General features: G+C 39.9%; 1 protein-coding gene across 3 annotated transcripts in view; it reads left to right on the top strand.

Annotated features, from left to right (window-relative positions):
* The window catches only part of AS3MT (arsenite methyltransferase), a 40,185-nt gene that overhangs the window by 19,521 nt on the left and 1,320 nt on the right, over positions 1-19,344 (top strand). For 2 of the 3 annotated variants that reach the window (XM_073240491.1, XM_073240490.1), the window contains one exon: positions 4,704-6,364. The exons of the other annotated variant lie outside the window; for it this stretch is intronic. In XM_073240491.1, coding sequence (XP_073096592.1) covers positions 4,704-4,811 — 108 coding nt within the window. In that variant the 3' untranslated portion in view covers positions 4,812-6,364. Of the gene's footprint in view, positions 1-4,703; positions 6,365-19,344 lie in introns of those variants that run through there. 3 annotated transcript variants of the gene reach the window in all.

Here is a 19,344-nt window from a genome sequence, read left to right as displayed (position 1 = left end):
TAGATTTTTGTCTTCTGCTGCTTTTATGTCATAGTAATTCTGCATACATTACTTGGATAATGCCAAGCATACAGATACACTAGTAACTCTTGTGCCTTTTCTTCTCCTTTTGTTACTTCATAAGCAGTCTTTAACAGTGTAGTTTATTTAGAGATCACTGTCCAAAATGGTAAATTTGTATCTGGGAAAGTTTAATTGAACACAAGAGGCAAGGATCCCAGAGCCAAAAGAGCCAATGTGTTTTTGTTGGGGCCACTATTACCAGCACAAATCAAGCTCAAGCTAAGTAGAGAAGCCACCTCTAGTGCTGAAGAATGATTTACTTTCTTTGCTTTATAAAATTATTTATTTATTTATTTATTTATTTTATTTAGGTATCATTAATATGCAATTACATGACCAACGTTGTGGTTACTAAATTCCCCCCATTATCAAGTCCCCACTACATACCCCATTACAGTCACTGCCCATCAGCATAGTAAGATGCTATAGAATCACTGCTTGTCTTCTCTGCTATACTGCCTTCCCTGTGCCCCCTCCCTACATTATGTGTGCTAATCATAATGTCCTCTTTCCCCCTTCTCCCTCCCTTCCCACCTGTCCTCCCCAGTCCCTTTCTCTTTGGTAATTGTTAGTCCATTCTTGGATTCTGTGAATCTGCTGCTGTTTTGTTCCTTCAGTTTTTTCTTTGTTCTTATTCTCCACAGATGAGTGAAATCATTTGATACTTGTCTTTCTCCACCTAGCTTATTTCACTGAGCATAATGCCCTCTAGCTCCATCCAGGTTGTTGCAAATGGTAGGATTTGTTTTCTTCTTATGGCTGAATAATATTCCATTGTGTATATGTACCACATCTTCTTTATCCATTCATCTACTGATGGACACTTGGCTTGCTTCCATATCTTTACTATTGTGAATAGTGCTGCAATAAACATAGGGGTGCATATGTCTTTTTGAAACTGGGCTGCTGCATTCTTAGGGTAAATTCCTAGGAGTGGAATTCCTGGGTCAAATGGTATTTCTATTTTTGTTTTTTGAGTTACCTCCACAATGGTTGAACTAGTTTACATTCCCACCAGCAGTGTAGAAGGGTTCCCCTTTCTCCACATCCTCACCAGCATTTGTTGTTCCTAGTCTTTTCTATGTTGGCCATCCTAACTGGTGTGAGGTGATATCTCATTGTGGTTTTAATTTGTATTTCCCTGATAATTAGCAATGTGGAGCATCTTTTCATGTGCCTGTTGGCCATCTGAATTTCTTCTTTGGAGAAGTGTCTGTTTATATCCTCCACCCATTTTTTAATAGGATTATTTGCTTTTTGGATGTTGAGGCATGTGAGTTCTTTATATATTTTGGATGTTAACCCCTTGTCAGATATGTCATTTACAAATGTATTCTCCCATAGTGTAGGGTGCCTTTTTGTTCTGCTGATTGTATCCTTCGCTGTATAGAAGTTTTTTGGCATGATGTAGTCCCATTTGTTCATTTTTTATTTTGTTTCCCTTGCCCAAGGAGATGCGTTCAGGAAAAAGTTGCTCATGTTTATATTCAAGAGATTTTTGCCTGTATTTTTTTCTAAGAGTTTTATGGTTTCATGACTTACATTCAGGTCTTTGATCCATTTTGAGTTTACTTGTGTGTTTGGGGTTAGACAATAATCCAGTTTCATTCTCTTGCATGTAGCTGTCCAGTTTTGTGAACACCAGCTGTTGAAGAGGCTGTCATTTCTCCATTGTATATCCATGGCTCCTTTATCATATATTAATTGGCCAAGTATGCTTGGGTTTATATCTGGGCTCTCTAGTCTGTTCCATTGGTCTATGGGTCTGTTCTTGTGCCAGTACCAAATTGTCTTGATTACTGTGGCTTTGTAGTAGAGCTTGAAGTTGGGGAGCATAATCTCCCCAGCTTTATTCTTTCTTCTCAGGATACTTTGGTTATTCGGGATCTTTTGTGGTTCCATATGAATTTTAGAACTATTTGCTCTAGTTCATTGAAGAATGCTGTTGATATTTTGATAGGGATTGCATTGAATGTGTATATTGCTCTAGGCAGGATGGCCATTTTGACAATATTAATTCTTCCTATCCATGAGCACGGGATGAGTTTCCATTTATTGTTATCTTCTTTAATTTCTCTCATGAGTGTCTTGTAGTTTTCAGAGCATAGGCCTTTCACTTCCTTGGTTAGGTTTATTCCTAGGTATTTTATTATTTTTGACGCAATTGTGAATGGAATTGTTTTCCTGATTTCTCTTTCTGCTAGTTCATCATTAGTGTATAGGAATGCAACATATATCTGTGTATTAATTGCTTTATAAAATTCTTGAGCACTCTGCTACTGTTTATTACTCTTCTGTTTTTCTAAGAAGGTAGAGAAAGTAGAGAAATTCAACTTCTGACTTTACAGTTCATTAAGCATTTCAAAATGTGTTGTATATCTTGGGAGTTCACTGATAATGAAACTTTGCTGGGCAGAATCCATTATTCATTTTCATTATTCTAATTCTTTTGTAACCTGGTTTCCTGAATCTTGGCTATAAAAGCTGTCAGCAGATTACAGTTACAAGTAAGTAAAGGCAGTCTTTCCTCTAGCCATATCCAGTGTGGTCTGGCTGTAAAAGGTATAGCTGAATGAGTTGGCCTCTGCATAGGATGGTTTTCTTCCAGTGTGGCTTTCCTTGTTCTCCCTCCAGTGTGCATGCAGGCATGTGCAGGAGGGGCCTTGACCTCAGATATGAATTGTATCACATTCTATGCATTTGAGCTGGTTTATACCAGGTCTCTTTTCTTTCTATTGTGCGCTCATTCTTTCAGCATGCTGATGATCAGCATGTCTTTAGATCAGTTCCAAATTTTTTGAAATGGAAACAATTGACACTAAAGGATCATTTGAAGAATGAAGCAGCTGTGTGTCCTAGAAATATGACCTTGTGTTCTTGGGGAAAGACATTGTTATCTTTTTTATGGGAGACCTTTATGATAAGACCTAGAATGCAGGCAGTACAGGCAAGTGGCATGCAGGAATTGCTGGAACTTACGTCCTCCAGTCAGTTGCTGTAATAACGGGATGAAAGAGATCATTTCTTACTGAGGGTTGAGTCAATGACTTTTTGGAGCCTTTTTTCTTTTTCTTTTTTCTCTTCCACCCCCTCCTCTTCCTTCTTCTTCTTCACTCTGACTTTGACAAAGTGTATTTTGCTATTTGAAGTATGACATTATTGAACACTGCAGCATCTGAAATGATGTGAATAGGATTTGGGCTATGAACTACTAGACTTCAGTTAATAGCAATTGTAGTAATAACATGAATGACGTTAGTAATAATATAGAGGACCTAACCTTTGTTGAGCAGGTACTATGTTCAAGGCACCCTGTCATTTAGTCCTCACAATAACCCTTATTATCCTCATCGTACACATAAAGAAACTGAGGCTCAGAGAGATTAGTTTGCTAATCCAAGGTCATGTGGCTAGAAAGTGGTGCATTTCAACCCACGTCTGATTTTAGAGCTGAAAGTCTTACCCACTGTGCTGTACCTCTTCTCCATATTTATACTTTTCTTAGAATCACAGGATGTTGGTGCTGGAAAGGACTGTCTATGAAGGTGCCCCACCTTTTATTTCCTTCAAGTCTTGAAATCTTTTAGGGCAGGGAGCATGCATTGGGAAGTGGGACCGATATCACTTGTGGAGAGGACATACAGTGGGATGAAGATTGTAGAAAATAATTTTCCTGTGTGAACAAGAGGAAAGGCTAACTCTTCAGAATTGCAGTGCACTGAGAAGAGAAAATACAGTGAATGTGAAGGCCTGGCCACAGCAACCAGCATAGGTACCCCTCTTCCAGATACTAGTCTGCGTGGTAGGGTATCCCAGATCCAGTTTTCATTTTAGAATGGTAGAAACTGGGGGCCAGAGAGGCCCAGGTCACTGGTGAGTTGCTTCAGTAAAGGAAGTGGTCCATAAGACTGTATTCATGAATGTAGGGTCTGTGCCTGTCTTGTACACCCTTCTCTTTGCAATGAGCAACAATAAATAATAAGAGTATAAATTTGCTTAATTAATTAATTATTGATATTTAGGGTGCCTTGTTCGTGCTCTTGATTTCCCACCTTTGTGCCTGCTTTCTCTCTGACGCCACTGGTGCTGCTATTGGAGTTATCCAACTTGGAGGAGAAAGGAGAAAAAAATAAAAAACTGCCCGTCTTGTCATTTGAAAATCCCACTTACTTTGTTCTGAAATCTTGGTGGCCATTGTGAGCATCAGCAACTGCTAATGATGGCCCTGATATTTGGGACTTTACCTTCTTGTTTTGCACATGTATTTCTGGAGATTAGAATAAGAAAAGGAAGAAGCTTCATCATTTCATTATCTCAGTTCCAAACGGGTAAAAGGCACATGAAAAGGGGACTCACACACATACACACAAAAGGAAAAAATCAACTCTTCTGGCCCAGTAGAGACCACCTGTAAGAAACTTTAAATGAATTTACCTTCAAAGTAGTAATAACTTGATAGAAACTTCAGGACAAGACAGCTGCCTTACATCTGAATGACTGATGCTACTCTCAGGGGCCCAGGGAATTGTAAAAATTTTATCTCCCTTCTAGGTAAGTCAGCCTGAATCAAAGTGAATTATAAGCTTGGTATATCAAAACACCTTTAACTTGTGCTTTCATTTTGGTTTGCCTTTTGACAGGATGTAATCACAGATCCATTCAAACTTGCAGAAGAGTCTGGCCACGCCAACTCCAGATGCCCCTCTGATGTTGCTAGAGGCTGCTGTGGTACAGAGAAAAGCTGCTAACACTGCAGCCAACCAGAAGACAGTGGGCTAAGGAATGAGCCACATACGTCTTTTTTTTAATATATACGTGTTTTAACCTGCTCTTTGCCATAGCACAGACCACAAGAAATAATGAATGGCAAAAAGCCCACCGTATTGTAGATCACTGATGAGAAAAAAAAAATTATTTTTAGAAGGTATTTATTTAAGGTTCACAGCAAATCACCGAAGGGCTAGTTAAGCGGAAAATTTTCTTAATTAACTCAAAGTTCTGGTGCCACCTAGTGGTCATAAATGGAACTGAGAAACAGTCAAGGCCTGGCCAACCGGCAAAGCTTCAGAAATAAGCCGTTGGCAGAGTCTCAGAAAAAACATCTTACTTCTGCCCTGCATAGCACCTGTTGGACTTCTCACCATCTTTGCTTACTGAACAAAGCTCCTACTGAAACTATGCTAGTCATGCCAAAAGATTGCCAGATCAAATTTGGTAGGAGTGCTCTTGAAGTAACTGGTCTTTTAAATCAAACACTTAAAAAAATTTTTTGCAATTCAGTGAAAAAAAAAAATCAAAAGTTTTTTTGACCTCGGTTCATCCTCATGTATGACAACATAATGACTATTTCTAGTAAATTCTAACCAAATCAGGAAAAGAGTTTGATAATTTTTAAAAGAACTAGGAGATATAAAAATGGTAGGTTTTCTTTTCCTCTAGTTTCCATAATTAAAGGAGAAAATTGAGGACTATTTCAAGGATGATTACATCATTAGAAATTAAGAACATTAAAGTTTTGAGGGTGATTAAATAAACTGAAGTTCAGTTATACTTGGAGACTTTGTTGGGGGACGCAGAAAGGTATAAACCATACATGAGCAATGGTCTTTGTCATCAGAAGCTTATAGTTCTGTTTTTTAATAACAGCCTTTAAGCAATGAGGAGTTTTAGTAAGACAATCTCAACCAGTTGCTCTGAGCTCTGCAAAACAATGAGGAGGGAGCTGGCATGGCCCAGGAGATTTTTTGTTAAGGGTATGAGAATTTTTAGGCCTTGTAAAACATTGGAATGAATTCTACAGGCCAGACTCCTTTTTTATAAAGCTGTTAAAAATGGAGACATTCTCAGATTTCTAGGTGGGTCAGCTATAGACCCTCACTTACTACTACATATATATTTTAAGAATCCTATTTGACCTAGAATCTAGGAAAAATATGTATTAGGCAATATAAAATTAAAGTAGATATGTTTTGTCCAGAAAAATGCCATAAACAGTTATTTAAATATTCAAAATAGGTGAAATAGACAACTGGGAACAAAGAACCTTTGTAAGAGAGGTTGCCTCTTTCAGAGTGAAGTTCTTTGAAAGAGTGGATGGCACGTGACTCAGCTTGTTAGTTTAGATCTATATGGCATGTGATGTCAGGACCAGCTAAAGGCCAATGCTTCCTGTGCTGCCAGAGTGCGGTTTAGGAAGCTGCCTGTAGCTCTTCCAACAGCAGGCAAATTTCCCCCCACTATTTTACTATGGCAGTTTTCAAATACACAGAGAAGTTTAAGGAATTGCAGCAACTGCCCATTTACCTACCACCTGGATTGTACATTTGTTAACATCCTGCATTCACTTCATACATTTTAATATTATGCTTACTAAGGGCAGAGCCACAGAAACAGGGCCCTAATTCTTCCATAGCTACAAACCTTTTCCAAAAGATATTGGACTTAATGGTTTAAGGAGCAGATTTTCTTTTAATTGATTATTGTATCAATGACAGTATTTCCAGTCTTTCATTATCACAGGGAGAGGATTTATTTAAAAATCATGGAGCCTACAGTGGCTTTTCAGCTTACCTAGTGGGGAGGCCCAGCAGTAGCCCAAACAGGATCCCCACCTTTAGGCATGTATGCAAAGGTCATGGCTCTGTGCCAAGACTGCAGCAGAACTTGCCTCTCCTATTGATTCCTGACCTTTCATGGGATGGCTCCCAGGAAGCAGCGAAGGTAGTAACTGATTCTACCTTATCAGGTTGGGGGGCCTATTAAATGAGTCTGGCAAGGAATGTGAATCTATCCAACCGTTCTTTCATTTATTCACTAAATATTAAGTACCTGCTATGTACCGGGCACTGTCCTAGGCACGGATCACTAGTAATGGAATATTATGAACCCCGTGGGCCAACAGGACAAAAACAGCTAAGCATGGTTTCTAAACTTTGTTGGCACCTGTCCTAACTTCTGTGCTTAGCCAAGTTTCTTCAACCCCATACATACCCACCCCTCAATCTGGGCCTAAACAAGCGTCCTTCTGTAGCTCCTGCCCTAAGAGTTAGTAGAGGGAGACCTCAATAGATAATGAAAACAAACTCTTCTGCAAATATAAAGCTGGATTTACACTGCCCTAATAATAATCTATGATTTGACTTTTACTGCTTCATTCCAGTCTCTCTTCAGCTGCTGATCCAGCAATTCCTGTAAGCACAACCCCCACTGAGGTCAGTGGGAGTGTTACGTGAATGTAAGTTTTGTACTTACTCTTCTGCTGAGTGAGCCTTGCTTGTCTTGTATGGTCCCCTCCCCCAAGGGGAACCTGCTAGCCCCTCATTTCATGTAGCAGAGCCATGAAGTAGTGATATGCTCCAAGTGAGGAGAAAATCAACTTGGGACAAAAATGTTCTGCCCTAGTGCTATTCCATTGCATCATATAATAATAGCACAATGCCTCAGAGACATTGTCCAGACGCCAGAGAAAGTAAAAAAGTAGAATGGTGATGTTCTGGGTATACTATAAGCCTGGGTATACTTGAGTCTACTAACTTTTTAACCTAACCTAAAGCCCTTAACTTTCCTCTCATTCGTGGAATGAAAAGTGGTGCATGAGAAAGAAAGCAGGTATTCTTCCTAGATCTGGCTTAGCTGCTGAACTAGTTACTACTGCCCACTGGAAAATCATTTGTCTGCTTGTGGGTTCACTTGCCCTGTATGTAAAATAGGGGTGTTGAACTCAGTATACTCAAAGTTCCTTTCCAGGCTCAGAAACAGATATATGGATATAGATTTTGGAGGGGCCAAAGTGCTTTTAAAGTAGTTTGATTAAGTTGTGCATCTTTATAAATCAGAAGATTTTACATGACGTATGAAGTTCTGGCTTCTCTTGAAAAATTAGGGATGCCGGCACCATTAGCCCTGTATTTCTGCACAGGTGCGTGGTCAGCGTGAATAATGACTTCCCCTCCAAGCAAGGCATGTCCCTTTGGACAGTTGGCCACCATCCCTACCTAGTCAACTTTACTGAGCCCTGTAGGCTTTTGAGTTTGTGGCCCTGGTTTAGGACTAGAATTAGCACAGATTCATCCAAGTTACAAGTGAGAATTTTTTCCCCATTATAGTTCAAATGATGGCAGGTCTATGGTCTCATCTAGGACTCTGACTTATATATTTAATTCATCACAAGCAGGAGCCAAGAAGGCACGTGGAGCTTGGCGGGGATCCTCGCAGGAGGGGACCAAAGTGTGCTAGAGCTGTTTATGATAATGTGACATATAACTGAAAAGCCTAATGGTGTCAGGTGAGGTGGCCCGGATAGTTGATTCTCTCTTCCCAGAGTTAACAAGCTTCCATCATACATCTTTCTTTGTGAATATTAAATGAGCATCTTCTAGAAAGCAAAGCCTCAAAATGTCAGGTTGCTAGGGAGGAAAGATTTGCACAGCAAGTGCAGAAGGATTTGTATGGCTTCTAGGCTTAGTAATTAATCTTTTATTAACTGTCCTTATTTTCTTTTTTCTTACTGACCTTATTTTCCTTTCAATTGGATCTAACTAGAGAAATGTTGTGAAGGAGCTATTTTTATGTTTGCTTTTAACTAATGTTAACAGGAGCTCAGGAAATTGATGCAACCCTTTAAAAATGGTGATTTTTTGTGGTAATGCAGATGATTCATTGTGGCTATAAGCCGTGCCAAATATCCCAAGTTACTTCTTTGCCGTAAAGAACTCCCTTACACTTCCCTCCCAATACCGATTTTTCTGACTTTACAGAAGAGAAAACTGAGACTGAGGCTATTTAAATGATTTGCATGACGGGAGGACGGTCTAAAGTGTTAGAACCAAGACCAGAAGTAGGTCTACTGACGCCTATACCATTGTATTACAGGGTCCTTGTTCTACATTAGGGAATTCCCAAATTTAAAAATAGAGCAACTGAAGAGGGAAATGATTACTATAAAAGTAAGAATAGTGGTTACATCTAGGGTGGAGGAGAGGGATGTGAACTAGACGGGCTACATAAGGTTTTTCACAATGAGGGGGTGCTTCCTTTACCATTATAAGTTATTACAAAATGAACACATCTGTGCCTGGAACTGTCCCAGTTTAAGCCTTAAACTAGGTTAATTATTAATAGCACCCTTTTTCACTCTCAAACAGGTTCTGTTTTGGATGATAAATTATTTGGTCAGCTATTATACATTTATATTTTGTGCACTTTTATGTATATTATATGTCAATTATTTATAAGTTCAAAAAAATACATCAGCAAATTTGACCGACAGGGTCTAGGCCAACGTGGGAAATCTTACATTTGCTCTAAGATTCCTGATTACTGCACAGAACACAGTGGCAGTAGCTAGGATTTGAGTGTAGACTTCCAGAACAGAGGGAGGGTGTGGTGCCCCCTCTTGGTTTTCTGGGGACTCCTCTAGCATGAGATAGTTATCTCTGTTTCTTTGTCCTACATGTAGCTGGAGAAGTGGTGTATCCCTTAGACCTAATTGTGAAGGTCAGTTAAGAGAATATATAAGAAAGGGCTTTGTAAATCATGAAGGTTTTTTTTCTACTCTGAGTGGCAGGAGTGTCCTAGATTGGCAGGGCCCCAGCATCATGGCATTGGCACCTGTCAGTCAATATTCCTATAATACAGCTCTTCTTTTAGAACTTTTTCTAGCTCCTGAGTGCCTAGAGAATGAGATCTGAACTCCTAAGCTTAGCATTCAACCCACCACAAATCAGCCCCTAGCAGCTTTACAACTTTATCCTTTATGTTCCTCTTCTTGAGCTCTAGAATCAAATTCAATCACACGGTGTTCCAAAAATGCTGCTCTCTTTCCAACCTCACCTCTCACTCTTCTCTTCATTAGAATGCTCTTTCTCTTTCTTCTCTCTCAATTTCTTTGTCACAGACTGAATATATGTCCCCCCCACCCCTGATTCATATGTTGAAGCCCTAACCCCCCAGTATTTGGAGATGGGGCCTCTAAGGAAGTAATTAAGGTTAAATAAGGTCCTAAGGATGGGGCCCTAATCCTGTAGGATTAGTGTCCTTATAGGAACAGATAGCAGAGAGCTCACACTCTGTCTCCACTCAAACTCAGAGGAAAAGCCATGTAAGGACAAAGGGGTTGTCTGCAAGCCAGGAGAACTCTCCTAGAAGCCAACTCTGCAGGACCTTGATCTGGGAAGTCTAGTCTTCAGGACTGTGGGAAAATGCATTTCTGTTGTTTAAGCCTCCCAGTACATGGTATTTTGTTACGGTGGACAGCAGATTTATACACACTTCTTGGATAGCTCTTACATCTGCATGTCTAAAATTTATCTGTTCTTCAAGGTCCAACTCAAAGACCATGAAGCTTTCCTCATGCCTTCCACTTTATTTGTGCTTCTTTTTAAGCCTTTTGATGTTCTATCTTGCATTATGGTCATTACTTAGTACATGTTTCCTAACCTCCTTGCTAGTAAGATTTTGGGGTAATATCTGATTTAATATTAAAGCTCCACAAGGCCTAGTACAGTGCCCGGACTTATTAGATACACAGTATATATTAGTTGAACGAGTGAATGAATGAATGAATGAATGAATAAAGGAAAAACAGAGAAAAGGGGGAAGAAATAAGACACAAAATTTTACTTAAACCTTAAGGAGGAAGCAGAGGTTTGAGATGTGGTATTAATAAATGGGGAGAAAAAAGTCTTCAGTTTTGTAATGTTTAAAATAAAACAAATACATATCTCAGAGGAACTAAAAATAGGGGCAGATTTTTTCCCCCCTGCTGAGGTCTGATGTGTTGTCTGTTTGTACAAGGGGGCCTGGCTTATTGGAGTAGAATCATTGCTCCACCTTCAGAGGATGTGAAAAAGAGGCCGTGGCAGCAAACTCAGCCGACATCGAGGCAGAGCAGGGCCTGAGACAAGTGTCATGACAGACTTTTCTCACCTGTGATGGAAACTGCTGAGATGTAAACAGTACAGTAAGTACAGGAGGGACCCCATCTTAAGGCTAAGATTCCATTTTAAAAAGCAGAGAGTTGAGAAGTAAGATTCCTAACATGTTCTCTGGTAATCAGATAATAACCCAACAGCCTATCTTAAGGCAGGGCAGGCAGTCTTAACTGGTATGTCCTCACTGCTTGAGGGTAACCACTATCTTAGAGAAGAACGGGATAAATAAATCCCTTGTGTTGGGTTTATTTTAGCTGAATTAGCTGGAGGACTGGTAATAAAGGAATGGCAACATGGCATCTCTCCCCCAAGATAAGGACCTTGAGACTGCAAGTCAAGCCTATACCCAACAACCCCCGTCTGCCCTTTGCTCCATCCTTGAAAGCCTTAAAAAATAGAATCCCCAAACTTTCAGTGTGCCTCCTTTCTGAGGACACCCACACTTACCTTTCTTTAAGTACGTACTTTCAAATAAAGCTTTCTCACTGCTCAAATTATTGCGGTTTGTCTCTTTGCTATTTCATTGTATTTCCAAGTCTTCATCCTATCTCTGCTTTACTTTTAATAAGTAGGAAGGGGCTGCCAAGAGCTCAGATTTGGACCTGCATGTTTCCATCACCTGGGTGACCTGGACGAAACTGCAGCTGTGCGATTTGCTCTTAGTAGCCTGCCTGAAAATGTCCTTTCTTTGATAAATTCTCAGAACATGATCTCACTCCATCCTGTGCTCCATGGCTCCCCCAAATCCTGGGGTGGTAGGGGCTAGTCCCCATGCATTGCAGATCCAAGTGGACACAGGATGCCCAATGACCCTGGCTTCAGGAGTTGGCAGGGGAATCTGCCCTACACCGAAAACTTTCCCTCTTTTCCTCTTCACTTCCCTGTCCTCTGCTGCCTCCAAGGCAGCTGCCATTCTCTGCTGCTCTCACTCTAATGAATTCCTTCTTTACCTACACTCTTCTGACCTGCTTGAGAATTCTTTCTCGTTCAGTCAAGAACCCTCCCCATCCGGGTTGAGGTTTTCTCCTAGTGCTTCACCTAGTGCACAGGGAGAGACCTCCCCAGATGCAGCTGCCCAGCAACAATATGCCAAACTGGCATTGTATGACCCGAGTAATGATCATAAATCAAAGCTCCCGTGTCAGGCTGTGCAGGTCTGAATCTCCTGGGAGGGCTCAGAATGGTATATTCAAGATCTGATCTTTCCCCTGAAGTCCCATTCCGGGCTACCATCCTGTCAGTCTTCCTTATCTCCATTTATCATGATCTTGAGTTGAGTGTTTTCATCACAATAAGGATAATCGAGCTCAGAATGTTTCTTAGACTTTTGTCCAAGACTGAGCTGGAAGAGCAGTCAGAAAGAACACCCTAAAAGATTTGAGAAAATCCTGCTTTTCCAGGGCCTGTCAGTCAGGAGGACAAAGATCTTGGAACAAGGCAAACAGTGTACTTCTAGAAGCAGAAACATTCCCCTCTGAGTATCCCAGAAGGTCAAGTGGGGGAAAGAAATGGGTGATGGTACAGAGAGCAAACCTCTTGGGGCTGGCCCATGGGATGGGCAGGAGGGGCAGGCTCCCTGGGATAATGGGGTGTAGGGTGCTGTCCACTGCCTAGGACCCCACTGTGGAGAAATTCAGAGCTTTTGGAGGAGAGGAAGTACTCACACCTACCCGAATGCCTGACTCGAGGCTCTGGGATTCCTGGGAGGGGCTGCACCCAAGGATCTTGGACCCTTCTCAAGTGCGGAATTTACGCACAACTTCTTCAGAAAGCCATGTTTTTCTTTCTCTTCCTACCTCAGTGCCTATGTAGATAATATCTAGAAAAGCAGGAACATAGGATAACCTACTAAAAAAGCCTGAAAACTCCTCTAGAGAAGGTAAACGGTATTGCTGATTCGATTTGATTTGATTTTGGGTGTGTTTTTTTTTTTGCCCACTATTGTGAAAGATTTTCATTTGAGCTACATGAGTTCCTGTGTATTTAAACAAGCAGACAGTGTTGCCTCAGGGGGAACAGATCTGACTCCAGGGAAAGTTTGGGTAACTTCAGCATTCACCTAATTCCTTTTTTTCCTCAGAAAACCTAGTGCTTCCGTGTGATTAAATGTCGTTGTTGAACTAATAACTTTGAATAGTTTTCTACAACAAGGCGATTTTCTGGGGAAAAGAAAAGCTTCCCTATAAAGCTAGAGCTTTATGTTGAGAAACCCAATGTGTGGAGAGCTATTTGGTGTTTTACTTGCAATCTTTAGAGATTTGCAAAATTTTGAGAAACTTTAAGAAAGTCAAACTCCAAAGACTTCTAGGTCATGATGCGCTGCTTCCCCAAATCCAGAACCCGCAGATATGGGAGTTTATCTTTTGCAGTTGAGATAATTGAACTCTTCCCCTTTACTGTTCAGTGAAGGATTCTGGTGACAGAAGGTTACTTTGGAAAGGTATTTTCTAAGAGGTTCTAGCTTTGCTTAAAGGACTTGGTTAAGGTCAAAGTCAGAAGCTACCTAGGATTAGATATCTGTAGCAACCGTTTGGCAATGTTAGGCCTTTTTTTAAAAATTTATTTTTATTTTGATATTGTCAATGTACAATTACAAGAGCAACATTATGGTTACTAGACTCCCCCTATTTTCAAGTCCCCACCACATACCCCATTACAGTCACTGTCCATTAGCGTAGTAAGATGCTATAGAATCATTACTTGTTTTCTCTGTGTTATATTGCCTTCCCCGTGTCCCCCTGTCACTATATTATGTGTGCCATTCGTAATACCCCTTTTCCCCCTTATCCCTCCCTTCCCACTGATCTTCCCCAGTCCCTTTCCCTTTGGTAACTGTTAGTCCATTCTTGGGTTCTGTGAGTCTGCTGCTGTTTTGTTCCTTCAGTTTTTTCTTTGTTTTTATACTCCACAAATGAGTGAGATCATTTGGTAATTGTCTTTCTCTGCATGGCTTATTTTACTGAGCATAATACCCTCTAGCTCCATCCATGTTGTTGCAAATGGTAGGATTTGTTTTCTTCTTATGGCTGAATAATATGCTATTGTGTATATGTACCACATCTTCTTTATCCATTCATCTACTGATGGACACTTAGGTTGCTTCCATTTCTTGGCTATTGTACATAGTGCTGTGATAAACACAGGGGTGCATATGTCTTTTTGAAACTGGGCTCCTGCATTTTAGGGTAAATTCCTAGGAGTGGAATTCCTGGGTCAAATGGTATTTCTTTTTTTAGTTTTTTTGAGTTACCTCCATACTGCTTTCCATAATGATTGAACTAATTTACATTTCCACCAACAGTGTAGGAGGGTTCCCCTTTCTCCACAACCTTGCCAACATTTGTTGTTGTCTGTTGGATGGTGGCCTAACTGGTGTGAGGTGATATCTCATTGTGGTTTTAATTTGCATTTCTCTGATGATTAGCAATGTGGAGCATCTTTTCATGTGCCTGTTGGCCATCTGAATTTCTTCTTTGGAGAAGTGTCTCTGCCCATTTTTTAATTGTCTTATTCGCTTTTTGTTTGTTGAGGTGCGTGAGCTCTTTATATATTTTGGATGTCAACCCCTTATCAGATCTGTCATTTATGAATATATTCTCCCATACTGTAGAATGTCTTTTTGTTCTATTACTGGTATCCTTTGCTGTACAGAAGCTTTTTAGTTTGATATAGTCCCACTTGTTCATTTTTGCTTTTGTTTCCCTTGCTCAGGGAGATATATGTACATGAAGAAGTTGCTCATGTTTATGTCCAAGAGATTTTTGCCTGTGTTTTTTTCTAAGAGTTTTATGGTTTCATGACTTACATTCAGGTCTTTGATCCATTTTGAGTTTACTTTTGTGTACAGGGTTAGACAATAATCCAGTTTCATTCTCTTACATGTAGCTGTCCAGTTTTGCCAACACCAGTTGTTGAAGAGGCTTTCATTTTCCCATTGTATATTCATGGATCCTTTATTGTATATTAATTGACCATATATGCTTGAGTTTATATCTGGGCTCTCTAGTCTGTTCCATTGGTCTACAGGTCTGTTCTTGTGCCGGTAGGAAATTGTGTTGATTATTGTGGCTTTGTAGTAGAGCTTGAAGTCAGGGAGCAAAATTCCTCCCACTTTATTCTTCCTTCTCAGGATTGCTTTGGCTATTTGGGGTCTTTTGTGGTTCCATATGAATTTTAGAACTATTTTCACTAGTTCATTGAAGAATGCTGTTGGTATTTTGATAGGGATTACATTGAATCTGTAGATTGCTTTAGGCAGGATGGCCATTTTGACAATATTAAGTCTTCCTATCCATGAACATGGGATGAGTTTCCATTTACTGGTATCTTCTTTAATTTCTCTCATGAGTGTCTTGTAGTTTTCAGAGTATAAGTCTTTCACTTCCTTGGTTAAGTTTATTCCTAGGTATTTTATTATTTTTTATGCAATTGTGAATGGAATTGTTTTCCTGATTTCTCTTTCTGCTATTTATCATTAGTGTATAGGAATGCAAGAGATATCTGTGTATTAATTTTGTATACTGCAACTTTGCTGAATTCAGATATTAGATCTAGTAGTTTTGGAGTGGATTCTTTAGGGTTTTTTATGTACATTATCATGTCATCTGCAAACAGAGACAGCTTGACTTCTTTTTTACCAGTCTGGATGCCTTTTATTTCTTTGTGTTGTCTGATTGCCATGGCTAGGACCTCTAGAACTATGTTGAATAAAAGTGGGGAGAGTGGGCATCTTTGTCTTGTTCCCGATCTTAAAGGAAAAGCTTTCAGCTTCTCACTGTTAAGTATAATGTTGGCTGTGAGTTTGTCATATATGGCCTTTATTATGTTGAGGTACTTGCCCTCTGTACCCATTTTGTTGAGAGTTGTTATCATGAATGGGTGTTGAATTTTGTCAAATGCTTTTTCAGCATCTATGGCAATGATCATGTGGTTTTTGTCCTATTTTTTGATGTAGTGGATGATGTTGATGGATTTTTGAATGTTGTACCATCCTTGTATCCCTGGGATGAATCCCACTTGATCATGATGGATGATCTTTTTGATGTATTTTTTAATTCAGTTTGCTAATATTTTGTTGAGTATTTTTGCATCTATGTTCATCAGGGATATTGGTATGTAATTTTCTTTTTTGGTGATGTCTTTGCCTGGTTTTGGTATTAGAGTGATGTTGGCTTCATAGAATGAGTTTGGGAGTATTCCCTCCTCTTCTACTTTTTGGAAAACTTTAAAGAGAATGGGTATTAGGTCTTCACTAAATGTTTGATAAAATTCAGCAGTGAAACCATCTGGTCCAGGTGTTTTGTTCTTAGGTAGTTTTTTGATTACCAATTCAATTTCTTTGCTGGTAATTGGTCTATTCAAATTTTCTGTTTCTTTCTGTGTCAGCCTTGGAAGGTTGTATTTTTCTAGAAAGTTGTCCATTTCTTCTAGATTATCCAATTTGTTACTATATAATTTTTCATAGTATTCTCTCATAATTCCTTGTATTTCTGTGGTGTCTGTAGTGATTTTTCCTTTCTCATTTCTGATTTTGTTTATGTGTGTAGACTCTTTTTTTCTTGATAAATCTGGCTAGGGGTTTATCTATTTTATTTTCTCTAAGAATCAGCTCCTGTGTTCATTGATTCTTTCTTTTCTTCTCAATTTTATTTATTTCTGCTCTAATCTTTATTATATCCCTCCTTCTACTGACTTTGGGCCTCATTTGTTCTTCCTTTTCTAGTTTCATTAATAGCGAGTTTAGACTGTTCATTTGGGATTGTTCCTCTTTCCTGAGGTAGACCTGTATTGCAATATATTTTTCTCTTGGCCAGCCTTTAGTGTGTCCCATAGATTTTGCGGTGTTGGATTATTGTTGTCATTTGTCTCCATATATTGCTTGATCTCTGTTTTTATTTGGTCATTGATCCATTGATTATTTAGGAGGATGTTATTAAGCCTCCATGTGTTTGTGGACTTTTTCATTTTCTTTGTGTAATTTATTTCTAGTTTAATAACTTTGTGATCTGAGAAGCTAGTTGATACAATTTCTATCCTTTTGAATTTACTGAGGTTCCTTTTGTGGCCTAGTATATGATCTATTCTTGAAAATGTTTCCTGTGCACTTGAGAAGAATGTGTATCCTGTTGCTTTTGGATGGAGTGCTCTGTAGATGTCTGTTAGGTCCATCTGTTCTGATATGTTGTTCAGTGCCTCTGTCTGTTTACTTATTTTCTGTCTGGATGATCTGTCCTTTGGAGTGAGTGGAGTGTTAAAGTCTCCTAAAATGAATGCTGCATTCTATTTCCCCCTTTAATTCTGTTGGTATTTGTTTCGCATATGTAGGTGCTCCTGTGTTGGTGCATAGGTATTTATAATAGTTACATCCTCTTGTTGGACTGACCCCTTTATCATTATGTAATGTCCTTCTTTGTCTCTTGTTACTTTCTTTGTTTTGAAGTCTATTTTGTCTGATACAAGAACTGCATCTCCTGCTCTTTTCTCCATATTAGTTGCATGAAATATCTTTTTCCATCCCTTTACTTTCAGTCTGTGTATGTCTTTGGGTTTGAAGTGAGTCTCTTGTAGGCAGCATATAGTTGGGTCTTGTTTTTCTATCCATTCAGTGACTCTATATCTTTTGATTGGTACATTCAGACCTTTTACATTTAGGGTGATTATTGATAGGTATGTTCTTATTGCCATTGCAGGCTTTGGATTCATGGTTACCAAAGGTTCAAGGGTAATTCCCTTACTATCTAACAGTCTAATTTAACTCACTTTGTATGCTATTACAAACACAACCTAAAGATTCTTTTTTTTTCCTCCTCCATTTTTTATATGTTATGAATCATATTCAATACTCTTTGTCTAGCCCTTGGGTGACATCTGTTTATCCTTAGGAATACTTCCATCTGTAGGAGTCCCTCCAAAATGCACTGTAGAGGAGCTTAGTGGGAGGTAAATTCTCTCAGCTTTTGCTTATCTGAAAATTGTTTAATCCCTCCTTCAAATTTAAATGATAACCTTGCTGGGTAGAGTATTCTTGGTTCAAGGCCCTTCTGCATCATTGCATTAAATATATCATACCGTGCCCTTCTGGCCTGTGATGTTTCTGTTGAGAAATATGATGATAGCCTGATGGGTTTTCCTTCATATGTGATCTTTTTTCTCTCTCTAGCTGCTTTTAAAAGTCTGTCTTTATCCTTGATCTTTGCCATTTTAATTATTATATGTCTTGATGTTGTCTTCCTTGGGTCCCTTGTGTTGGGAGATCTGTGTACCTCCATGGCTTGAGAGACTATCTCCTTCCCCAGATTGGGGAAGTTTTCAGCAATTACCTCCTCAATGACACTTTCTATCCCTTTTTCTAGTTCTTCTTCTTCTGGTACCCCTATAATGTGAATATTGTTCCTTTTGGATTGGTCGCACAGTTCTCTCAATATTCTTTCATTCTTAGAGATTCTTTTTTCTCTCTGTGCCTCAAATTCTTTGTATTCCTCTTCTCTAATTTCTATTCCAGTTACCGTCTCTTCTAGTACATCTAATCTGCTTTTAAATCCCTCCATTGTATGTTTCATTTCAGATGTGGAATTTCTTAATGATTGAATCTCCATCTTAAATCTGTTCCTGAGTTCTTGAATATTTTTCTGTACCTCCATAAGCATGTTTATGAGTTTAATTTTAAACTCCCTTTCAGGAAGATTGGTGAGTTCAGTTTCATTTTGCCCTTTTCTGGCGTTTGTGAGATTTTGGTCTGAACCATGTTCTTTTGACGTTTCATATTTCTGTGTGTTGCCCTTTCATGCCCAGAAGCTCTAGTGTCTGGAGCTGCTCAGCCCCTAGAGTGAGGTTGGGGTCATCGGGGAGTGGAGCTGGTGCCTGGGGGGAGGACAGAACTGTTTCCTTATTCCTGTCTGCCATTCCTGTCTACGGTATCAAAGCCAGTGAGCCGAGCACCCAGGTGTAAGCCTCTGTGCTTTGTGTCTCTAGCTGTTGTAGGCGGGGCCTCCCTCTGGCTGGCCTGACTTCAGCGCAGTGACTGCTGGTTTGTGAACCGGTGCCATCAGGCCAGTAGGAAGGCTTAGCAGGCTGTGTGTCGCAGTGGGGGGGCCTCAGAGCTGAGTAGGCAGCCAGGGGGATGGAGTGCCTGAAGCTCCTCAAAGTTCCCAATCTGCTGGGCAGAGCATGCCCAGACAACCTTGTCCCCCTATCCCTTCTCCTGCACAGCAAGCTCCGTGCAAACCCTGTCCCTTCAGCAGCCCTCTCACTGCTAGGAATCCTCTCAGACCACCTGCCTTTCCCTTGCCCCAGGGCAGCCGGGTGTGGATCCCGTCCTCCACAAATGGCCAGAATCTGTCTCTGAAGCACT

This window comes from Manis javanica, chromosome 7, assembly GCF_040802235.1.
Source record: "Manis javanica isolate MJ-LG chromosome 7, MJ_LKY, whole genome shotgun sequence".
NCBI classification, from domain to species: Eukaryota; Metazoa; Chordata; class Mammalia; order Pholidota; family Manidae; genus Manis; species Manis javanica.
The sequence above is the reverse complement of the archived record's forward strand: the minus strand, read 5'-3'. Positions and strand labels throughout refer to the sequence as shown.